General features: G+C 44.7%; 1 protein-coding gene across 1 annotated transcript; it reads left to right on the top strand.

Annotated features, from left to right (window-relative positions):
• The first annotated feature begins 456 nt into the window (after nucleotides 1-456).
• On the top strand, nucleotides 457-9,611 carry LOC123773266 (mucin-2-like). The gene is made up of 7 exons (XM_045766879.1): nucleotides 457-704; nucleotides 5,498-5,878; nucleotides 6,000-6,201; nucleotides 6,289-6,626; nucleotides 6,856-7,505; nucleotides 7,659-8,026; nucleotides 8,082-9,611. Exons 1-7 carry the CDS (start codon nucleotides 457-459, stop codon nucleotides 9,609-9,611), a joined length of 3,717 nt encoding a protein of 1,238 aa, XP_045622835.1.
• The last annotated feature ends 2,652 nt before the right edge of the window (nucleotides 9,612-12,263 follow it).

The raw sequence follows: 12,263 nt of genomic DNA on the forward strand, positions 1-12,263 counted from the left end.
CAGAGAGGCATCTTAGAAAGTGTACCCAGCCTAAAGAAAGGAAAGAAAGGTATTGGAAAGGTAGACCAACTATCTTCTGTAGCGTTTGATATCCCTGAGAGCACCAGAGGGAGTCAATTTTCGACCTCTGTTAGAGGTGAATTTATTTAAGCTTTGGAGTGTCTCAGGCAATGGGTGAGGCAGTAGGGAGCCGGTCGGCCGAGCAAACAGGACGCTGGACTTGTGATCCTGGGTTCGATCCCGGGCGCCGGCGAGAAACAATGGGCAGAGTTTATTTCACCCTATGCCCCTGTTACCTAGCAATAAAATAGGTACCTGGGTGTTAGTCAGCTGTCACGGGCTGCTTCCTGGGGGTGGAGGCCTGGTCGAGGACCGGGCCGCGGGGGCACTAAAGCCCCGAAATCATCTCAAGATAACCTCAAGAAGATAAGAAGGCAGTGAATTTTTTTTTTAACCATGCGGACGGCAACGTGTGTAGAGGAGAAAATCAGAGCAAGAGGAAATGGAGTCAGTACTGAGAATCAGAGGAGCGACTATACACAAATAGGCAACAAGTTCATCATCAAACATCATTTCGTGGCTACACAGTCCTACAATAAGCAAGATGCCATATGCACAAAGAAATCCTATCACCGTGATGTATCACTGAACATACCAGGAGGAGCAGTGTCGAGGATTCGAACTTATGCGCTGGAAACTCCCAGGCGACACCAGATCACTAGGCTGAGGTCAACATTGTGAAGCTTGAAAGGTCAACACGACTGTTAAGACACTGTTTAATGGAATGCATTAGGGGGTGATGTGGTAGAGGCTGACTCCATACATAGTTTCAAGTGTAGATATGACAGAGCCCAGTAGGCTCAGGAATCTGTACACCTGTTGATTGACGGTTGAGAGGCGGGACCAAAGAGCCAGAGCTCAACCCCCGCAAACACAACTAGGTGAGTACAATTAGGTGAGTACTGGTGATGGTGAGTCACAATAGCGGGGCTGAAGAAATGTTGACCAAGTCTCACACCAGAAGGTGAAGGGACGACAACGTTTCGGTCCGTCCTGGACCATTCTCAAGTCGAAACGTCGTTTGTCTCATCTTCAAGTGATGCCCGACAGACCATTGGAACATTATCTAACACAGTGCACAGTTACAGCCACAACAGACCACTGGAACATTATCTAACACAGTGCACAGTTACAACCACAACAGACCACTGGAACATTATCTAACACAGTGCACAGTTACAACCACAACAGACCACTGGAACATTATGTAACACAGTGCACAGTTACAACCACAACAGACCACTGGAACATTATGTAACACAGTGCACAGTTACAACCACAACAGACCACTGGAACATTATCTAACACAGTGCACAGTTACAACCACAACAGACCACTGGAACATTATGTAACACAGTGCACAGTTACAGCCACAACAGACCACTGGAACATTATCTAACACAGTGCACAGTTACAACCACAACAGACCACTGGAACATTATCTAACACAGTGCACAGTTACAACCACAACAGACCACTGGAACATTATGTAACACAGTGCACAGTTACAACCACAACAGACCACTGGAACATTATCTAACACAGTGCACAGTTACAACCACAACAGACCACTGGAACATTATCTAACACAGTGCACAGTTACAGCCACAACAGACCACTGGAACATTATCTAACACAGTGCACAGTTACAACCACAACAGACCACTGGAACATTATCTAACACAGTGCACAGTTACAACCACAACAGACCACTGGAACATTATGTAACACAGTGCACAGTTACAACCACAACAGACCACTGGAACATTATCTAACACAGTGCACAGTTACAACCACAACAGACCACTGGAACATTATCTAACACAGTGCACAGTTACAACCACAACAGACCACTGGAACATTATCTAACACAGTGCACAGTTACAACCACAACAGACCACTGGAACATTATCTAACACAGTGCACAGTTACAACCACAACAGACCACTGGAACATTATCTAACACAGTGTACAGTTACAGCCACAACAGACCACTGGAACATTATCTAACACAGTGCACAGTTACAGCCACAACAGACCACTGGAACATTATCTAACACAGTGCACTGTTACAACCACAACAGACCACTGGAACATTATCTAACACAGTGCACTGTTACAACCACAACAGACCACTGGAACATTATCTAACACAGTGCACAGTTACAACCACAACAGACCACTGGAACATTATCTAACACAGTGCACAGTTACAACCACAACAGACCACTGGAACATTATGTAACACAGTGCACAGTTACAACCACAACAGACCACTGGAACATTATCTAACACAGTGCACAGTTACAACCACAACAGACCACTGGAACATTATCTAACACAGTGCACAGTTACAGCCACAACAGACCACTGGAACATTATCTAACACAGTGCACAGTTACAACCACAACAGACCACTGGAACATTATCTAACACAGTGCACAGTTACAGCCACAACAGACCACTGGAACATTATCTAACACAGTGCACAGTTACAACCACAACAGACCACTGGAACATTATGTAACACAGTGCACAGTTACAGCCACAACAGACCACTGGAACATTATCTAACACAGTGCACAGTTACAACCACAACAGACCACTGGAACATTATCTAACACAGTGCACAGTTACAACCACAACAGACCACTGGAACATTATGTAACACAGTGCACAGTTACAACCACAACAGACCACTGGAACATTATGTAACACAGTGCACAGTTACAACCACAACAGACCACTGGAACATTATCTAACACAGTGCACAGTTACAGCCACAACAGACCACTGGAACATTATGTAACACAGTGCACAGTTACAACCACAACAGACCACTGGAACATTATCTAACACAGTGCACAGTTACAGCCACAACAGACCACTGGAACATTATCTAACACAGTGCACAGTTACAACCACAACAGACCACTGGAACATTATGTAACACAGTGCACAGTTACAGCCACAACAGACCACTGGAACATTATCTAACACAGTGCACAGTTACAACCACAACAGACCACTGGAACATTATATAACACAGTGCACAGTTACAACCACAACAGACCACTGGAACATTATCTAACACAGTGCACAGTTACAGCCACAACAGACCACTGGAACATTATCTAACACAGTGCACAGTTACAACCACAACAGACCACTGGAACATTATCTAACACAGTGCACAGTTACAGCCACAACAGACCACTGGAACATTATCTAACACAGTGCACAGTTACAACCACAACAGACCACTGGAACATTATCTAACACAGTGCACAGTTACAACCACAACAGACCACTGGAACATTATCTAACACAGTGCACAGTTACAGCCACAACAGACCACTGGAACATTATCTAACACAGTGCACAGTTACAGCCACAACAGACCACTGGAACATTATCTAACACAGTGCACAGTTACAACCACAACAGACCACTGGAACATTATCTAACACAGTGCACAGTTACAACCACAACAGACCACTGGAACATTATCTAACACAGTGCACAGTTACAGCCACAACAGACCACTGGAACATTATCTAACACAGTGCACAGTTACAGCCACAACAGACCACTGGAACATTATCTAACACAGTGCACAGTTACAACCACAACAGACCACTGGAACATTATCTAACACAGTGCACAGTTACAACCACAACAGACCACTGGAACATTATCTAACACAGTGCACAGTTACAAACCCAATAAGATTTCAACTCAGATTCAACAGAGCAGAAGTAGTTGTTAAACACATATGGCAAAATCTTACTGAAGCGAACATAGTCATAAACACTCGTATCTCCTCCTAAGTAAAACACAAACAAGAATCAAGTAACAATTAGTAAGCCAGCCATAGGCTTAGAACCAGCGCAGTAATATTCACGTAAAACAAATCTTTTAATATATGTGGTTTGGTCAACAAACCGCAAATCTTTCAAAAGTTTATGATAATGAAGATAAATGACTTCACTACAGCTCTTGGGGTAGTAACAACTATGGTAAAGTAGCAGCCAGGATTGAAACTTTCCATCAGTCAACCTGAAAGTTGAAATTATAGTGACTGCCACCAAATGTAAAGATTGTTATATGCTTAGAAACGGTAAAAGTCCTGCAAGAGTAATTGAACAAATTGAGTCCTCCAAAGGTGATTGATAAAATTGGACTCCTCAGAAAGATTCAGACAAATATTACAATTGGGTTCAATCCCCCGCAAAATTTAATGAGAGAAACCGAATCTGCAATGTTGAACGATACCTCAAAGATTGATAAACCAGCAACACACAGTTTAGACACTATAATAACACGGGTCCAAGAACCATTAAATCTTTGAAATTGCTAACTATACCGACACAAAGCAGCGCTCCAGAACCTATACATAAATTTAAATGTAAACAAATAAAGTACTGACAAACGCGTATTGGAAGGCGCAAGAGATGCGGATTGTACAGCCAACCACAAGACCTACCAGGAGGTAGACTTATGGAGCCGATCGGCCGAGCGGACAGCACACTGGACTTGTGATCCTGTGGTCCGGGGTTCGATTCCGGGCCCCGGCGAGAAACTATGGGCAGTTTTTTTTTCACTCTATGCCCCTGTTACCTAGCAGTAAAATAGGTAACTGGGTATTAGTCAGCTGTCACGGGCTGCTTCCTGGGGGTGGAGACCTGGTCGAGGACCGGGCCTCGAGGGGACACTAAAAGCCCCGAAATCATCTCAAGATAACCAGTCCTCAATAACCCAATTTTGGAGACCAACTTCACGCATGGCGCACACGCAGCTTCACAAGAAATAATAAATGCACAAAAAGCTCAAGCTATTCATACAGACTAGAATGATGTGCCATCTTTTGGACTATGCGCAAAATTGCAGCAGACTCCAGTTGAAGACAATTACCAGATTCTACAAACTCTATGACGGACAGCATAACAAAAATGTATAAAAATACAACATTGAAGCAAGACTAAATCATTTCAAGACAACAGATTAAATATCAGGTTGTAAGAGAACCAGCTGGGAAAACTTTGTGAAGATAATTTCGGAGATCATTATTACCCGCCTACAGAATATAAAGAATATTTATAACAAAAAGCTTCCAAAACCTTCGGTTAAATAATGGAAAAGGTGGTGTAGCACACCAGATACTCAAGCAACAGTAAATAAGGCAACAGGAGAAGAGAAAGGGAATTATCACTGGGAAAGCACCAAGCCATTACGGCTATATAGCACTTGGAAGGAGTCAGGATAAGGATTTGGGATGGGACGGAGGAAAGGAATGGTGCCCCCAACCACTTTGAACGGTCGGGGGATTGAACGCCGACTTGCATGAAGCGAGATCATCGCTCTACCGTCCAGCCCAAGCAGTTGAGCGAAGAATAAAAGCAATATATGGACACGCAGAATAACAGCACCCAAGCAGCCGAGACAAGATCCAAGAAGGTAGACATCAACCATCGACAAGATCCAAGAAGGTAGACATCACACCATCGACAAGATCCAAGAAGGCAGACACCACACCATCGACAAGATCCAAGAAGGCGGACACCACACCATCGACAAGATCCAAGAAGGCAGACACCACACCATCGACAAGATCCAAGAAGGTAGACATCACACCATCGACAAGATCCAAGAAGGCGGACACCACACCATCGACAAGATCCAAGAAGGCAGACACCACACCATCGACAAGATCCAAGAAGGCAGACACCACACCATCGACAAGATCCAAGAAGGCAGACACCACACCATCGACAAGATCCAAGAAAGCAGACATCAACCATCGACAAGATCCTAGAAGGTAGACACCACACCATCGACAAGATCCAAGAAGGTAGACACCACACCATCGACGAGACCCAAGAAGGTAGACACCACACCATCGACAAGATCCAAGAAGGCAGACATCAACCATCGACAAGATCCAAGAAGGTAGACACCACACCATCGACAAGATCCAAGAAGGTAGACACCACACCATCGACAAGATCCAAGAAGGCAGACACCACACCATCGACGAGACCCAAGAAGGCAGACACCACATCGACAAGATCCAAGAAGGCAGACACCACACCATCGACGAGACCCAAGAAGGCAGACACCACATCGACAAGATCCAAGAAGGTAGACATCAACCATCGACAAGATCCAAGAAGGCAGACACCACACCATCGACAAGATCCAAGAAGGTAGACATCAACCATCGACAAGATCCAAGAAGGTAGACACCACACCATCGACAAGATCCAAGAAGGTAGACACCACACCATCGACGAGACCCAAGAAGGCAGACACCACACCATCGACGAGACCCAAGAAGGCAGACACCACACCATCGACGAGACCCAAGAAGGCAGACACCACACCATCGACAAGATCCAAGAAGGTAGACATCAACCACCGACAAGATCCAAGAAGGCAGACATCACACCATCGACAAGATCCAAGAAGGTAGACACCACACCATCGACAAGATCCAAGAAGGTAGACATCAACCATCGACAAGATCCAAGAAGGCAGACACCACACCATCGACAAGATCCAAGAAGGTAGACACCACACCATCGACAAGATCCAAGAAGGTAGACATCAACCACCGACAAGATCCAAGAAGGCAGACATCACACCATCGACAAGATCCAAGAAGGTAGACACCACACCATCGACAAGATCCAAGAAGGTAGACATCAACCACCGACAAGATCCAAGAAGGCAGACACCACACCATCGACAAGATCCAAGAAGGTAGACACCACACCATCGACAAGATCCAAGAAGGCAGACATCAACCATCGACAAGATCCAAGAAGGCAGACACCACACCATCGACAAGATCCAAGAAGGCAGACATCAACCATCGACAAGATCCAAGAAGGCAGACATCAACCATCGACAAGATCCAAGAAGGCAGACATCAACCATCGACAAGATCCAAGAAGGCAGACACCACACCATCGACAAGATCCAAGAAGGCAGACACCACACCATCGACAAGATCCAAGAAGGCAGACATCAACCATCGACAAGATCCAAGAAGGCAGACACCACACCATCGACAAGATCCAAGAAGGTAGACACCACACCATCGACAAGATCCAAGAAGGCAGACATCAACCATCGACAAGATCCAAGAAGGCAGACATCAACCACCGACAAGATCCAAGAAGGCGGACACCACACCATCGACAAGATCCAAGAAGGTAGACACCACACCATCGACAAGATCCAAGAAGGCAGACACCACACCATCGACAAGATCCAAGAAGGCAGACATCAACCATCGACAAGATCCAAGAAGGTAGACACCACACCATCGACAAGATCTAAGAAGGCAGACATCAACCATCGACAAGATCCAAGAAGGCAGACATCAACCATCGACAAGATCCAAGAAGGTAGACACCACACCATCGACAAGATCCAAGAAGGTAGACACCACACCATCGACAAGATCTAAGAAGGCAGACATCAACCATCGACAAGATCCAAGAAGGCAGACATCAACCATCGACAAGATCCAAGAAGGCAGACACCACACCATCGACAAGATCCAAGAAGGTAGACACCACACCATCGACAAGATCCAAGAAGGCAGACACCACACCATCGACAAGATCCAAGAAGGCAGACATCAACCATCGACAAGATCCAAGAAGGTAGACACCACACCATCGACAAGATCCAAGAAGGCAGACATCAACCATCGACAAGATCCAAGAAGGCAGACACCACACCATCGACAAGATCCAAGAAGGTAGACACCACACCATCGACAAGATCTAAGAAGGTAGACACCACACCATCGACAAGATCCAAGAAGGCAGACATCAACCATCGACAAGATCCAAGAAGGCAGACACCACACCATCGACAAGATCCAAGAAGGCAGACATCAACCATCGACAAGATCCAAGAAGGCAGACATCAACCATCGACAAGATCCAAGAAGGTAGACACCACACCATCGACAAGATCTAAGAAGGTAGACATCAACCATCGACAAGATCCAAGAAGGCAGACACCACACCATCGACAAGATCCAAGAAGGCAGACATCAACCATCGACAAGATCCAAGAAGGTAGACACCACACCATCGACAAGATCTAAGAAGGCAGACATCAACCATCGACAAGATCCAAGAAGGCAGACATCAACCATCGACAAGATCCAAGAAGGTAGACACCACACCATCGACAAGATCCAAGAAGGCAGACATCAACCATCGACAAGATCCAAGAAGGTAGACACCACACCATCGACAAGATCTAAGAAGGCAGACATCAACCATCGACAAGATCTAAGAAGGCAGACATCAACCATCGACAAGATCCAAGAAGGCAGACATCACACCATCGACAAGATCCAAGAAGGCGGACATCAACCATCGACAAGATCCAAGAAGGCAGACATCAACCATCGACAAGATCCAAGAAGGCAGACATCAACCATCGACAAGATCCAAGAAGGCAGACACTTCACCATCGACAAGATCCAAGAAGGCAGACACCACACCATCGACAAGATCCAAGAAGGCGGACATCACACCATCGACAAGATCCAAGAAGGCGGACATCACACCATCGACAAGATCCAAGAAGGCGGACATCACACCATCGACAAGATCCAAGAAGGCAGACATCAACCATCGACAAGATCCAAGAAGGCGGACATCACACCATCGACAAGATCCAAGAAGGCAGACATCAACCATCGACAAGATCCAAGAAGGCAGACATCAACCATCGACAAGATCCAAGAAGGCAGACATCAACCATCGACAAGATCCAAGAAGGCAGACATCAACCATCGACAAGATCCAAGAAGGCAGACACTTCACCATCGACATGATCCAAGAAGGCAGACACTTCACCATCGACATGATCCAAGAAGGCGGACACTTCACCATCGACAAGATCCAAGAAGGCAGACATCAACCATCGACAAGATCCAAGAAGGCAGACATCACACCATCGACAAGATCCAAGAAGGTAGACACCACACCATCGACAAGATCCAAGAAGGCAGACATCAACCATCGACAAGATCCAAGAAGGCAGACATCAACCATCGACAAGATCCAAGAAGGCCGACATCAACCATCGACAAGATCCAAGAAGGCAGACATCAACCATCGACAAGATCCAAGAAGGCGGACATCACACCATCGACAAGATCCAAGAAGGCGGACATCACACCATCGACGAGATCCAAGAAGGCAGACACCACACCATCGACGAGACCCAAGAAGGCAGACATCACACCATCGACGAGACCCAAGAAGGCAGACACCACACCATCGACGAGACCCAAGAAGGCAGACATCACACCATCGACGAGACCCAAGAAGGCAGACACCACACCATCGACGAGACCCAAGAAGGCAGACATCACACCATCGACGAGATCCAAGAAGGCAGACACCACACCATCGACGAGATCCAAGAAGGCAGACATCACACCGTCGACAAGATCCAAGAAGGCAGACATCACACCATCGACAAGATCCCACAAAAACAGCGGCAGGAAGCACTGAGCGACTAAGCAAGGTGTATGGAAAATAACAATGAACAATCAATGCAGTCCGATATACAGGACCACCAGCAGCAAAATTTAGAATTTGGATTCGACATCTATAGAGGCGTTCGAGTTGGATAGAACAGTACCATTGAAGAATGCAGTCTAGCCATATCAAATACTGCAGTGCAATGTACAAGACAATGAAAGTAAAACTAATTATCATTCAGGAATATAATCGGTAGAAAAGCAGATCTCGTTTTGTAAGGATTCCCTCCCTCCCCACCACAAAAAATCCTTCAGTATGATCGGCAACATATCGTATAACATAGAAATGATGCAGGAAATCAGTAGATAAGCCAAATATACCATAGCAAGTACGAAAGTAAACACAGTTTCGTGCTAAGATAGAGTAGGGTAACAGAACATAGAGCAGACAATTAGCTCATATAACATTATCAAACCCTCTCAACATAAGCTAGGAACATAGGCAGTGTTCAATTTGCCTAAGTATATAAATTAATTTATGACAGTGTCAGACCACGGAGGAAGAATTGAAACAGGAATTTCCTTAAGTACATTCGTATATTAATACATCTTCAGAAGGAATGAGGTCCAAATAAATTACTTGGACCTCCGTGCTCTTTCGGCAAGAGTTGTGTGCGAATTGTTTGTCAAGAGTCAATGTTGATTGACGTCATTTAACTGAAATTCTGCAAGTATGTTTTGAGATGACACGTGGAAAGACCTGGGAACCCTAAACACACTGAAGGAGACTACTGTAATATAATGTTTCTATGAACCGCTTTCAAACATCAGATGAGGTGGGAGGGCGACCAAGAGATCAAGAACCACAAGCATAGTATCATCACACGAAACAGAACGATCTTGTGTACCACCTGTACCAACAAAGTGGATATTAAAGAAGGGCCAACAAAAATATATGGCGAGAGGAACATGGAAAACGGTACGCAATATATATGCCACCTGTTGACCTGACAATTGGAGATCAACCACAATGAAGACATTACATTTTGGGGGAGAAGGTGACACCCTTTGTGTCAACACCTGCATCAGAGGAGCTCCTGGATATTTCAAAATTCCTCCTAAGTATTGTAGAATAGAATGATGATAATGAGTGGTGTCCCAAGGAACATAAAAGAGTAGTGCTTTTGAAAAATAGGCGAGATAGCATGAATATGCCAAGGGAAGTGAAACAATTGGATGAGAAAAAGTTACCCTAGTGTTAAGTGCCGATGACGAAATTCAAGATGGCTGCTGGCAAGACTAAAAACAAAACAGAGCTAGGGGCCAGATTCACGAAAGTACTTACGCAAGCACTTACGAACCTGTACATCTTTCCTCAATCTTTGACGGCTTTGTTTACAATTATTAAACAGTTAATGAGCTCCGAAGCACCAGGAGGCTGTTTATAACAATAACAACAGTTGAATGGGAAGTTTTCATGCTTGTAAACTGTTTAATAAATGTAACCAAAGCCGTCAAAGATTGTGGAAAGATGTACACGTTCGTAAGTGCTTGCGTAAGTGTTTTCGTGAATCTGGCCCCTAGATTTTGAGGGTTTCAATGAAGAAGGCAGTAAGTAATATAAGCAGTTAACACAAGAAGTTGGCAAAATTAGATATTATAATGAACTGTCATGTAGAAATAATCTGCAAATTGAAATAAAGTAATGACCACTTAAGTAGCAAAGTATTAGGTCTTGACGGGTTAGTGAAAGACTTATGCAAGGACAGAAGTCAATTGGAAACAAATTGCAAAGCCATGGAAGAGGAAAATATACTTTTAAAAATAGCTTTTGGAAGAAGTTAAAGCAAATTTAAACATAAATGAGTGCAATAGGTTAAGTAAGGAAATTCAACAGAAAAAACAGCTTCTGTCAGTACAGATGAAGTTAAACAGGGAAAAGAACAGTGCAAGAAGGATATACAACTCACTAATGCACAAGTGACAAAAAAAGACGGAAAGAAGGAAAAATAGAAGAATCAGTAAAGGAAGCCAAACACTCGTTCCAGGGGCCTCGTAGCCTGGTGCATAGCGCGCAGGACTCGTAATTCTGTGGCGCGGGTTCGATTCCCACACGAGGCAGAAACAAATGGGCAAAGTTTCTTTCGCCCTGAACGCCCCTGTTACCTAGCAGTAAATAGGTACCTGGGAGTTAGTCAGCTGTCACGGGCTGCTTCCTGGGGGTGGAGGCCTGGTCGAGGACCGGGCCGCGGGGACACTAAAAAGCCCCGAAATCATCTCAAGATAACCTCAAGATAACTGCAGCAACCAGGATAAAACAAACATTAGGCTGGAAGTCAGAAAGGAACTGGCATCAAATCCTAAATTGGTGAAAAACACAGTTGATCAAAGTGTCCCTCATAATTTTTGGTTGCAAAGAAAAGGCGATAACATCTGTCAGAAAGAGCTGTAGAAGAAGAGAAAGTAGTAGATAAAATTGTTGGCCTCGTGGAAGGTCTTACAACCATAATGTCTGCGACTACAGGAGAATTTTCAGGTACGTAAAAGGGAAAGATCGACCTTTTAGGATCACCCTAAACGGTGCCAAACAGATGGAAAAAGTACTAGAGAATGCTAGAAAATTACAAAGTGATGAGATTGGGAAAGTGTGGTCGTTAAGACGAGATCTTTCAAGAGAAGACAG

This window comes from Procambarus clarkii, chromosome 89 (assembly GCF_040958095.1).
Source record: "Procambarus clarkii isolate CNS0578487 chromosome 89, FALCON_Pclarkii_2.0, whole genome shotgun sequence".
Taxonomy (NCBI): Eukaryota; Metazoa; Arthropoda; class Malacostraca; order Decapoda; family Cambaridae; genus Procambarus; species Procambarus clarkii.

What these genes read in the sequence shown, in the direction of transcription:
- LOC123773266 (XM_045766879.1), top strand. Translation starts at nt 457, where the DNA reads ATGCGGACGGCAACGTGTGTAGAGGAGAAAATCAGAGCAAGAGGAAAT. An exon ending in CATCGACAAGATCCAAGAAG is followed by an intron (nt 6,202 to 6,288) that starts GTAGACATCAAC and finishes ACCATCGACAAG; the next exon opens with ATCCAAGAAGGTAGACACCA. An exon ending in CATCGACAAGATCCAAGAAG is followed by an intron (nt 7,506 to 7,658) that starts GTAGACACCACA and finishes ACCATCGACAAG; the next exon opens with ATCCAAGAAGGCAGACACCA.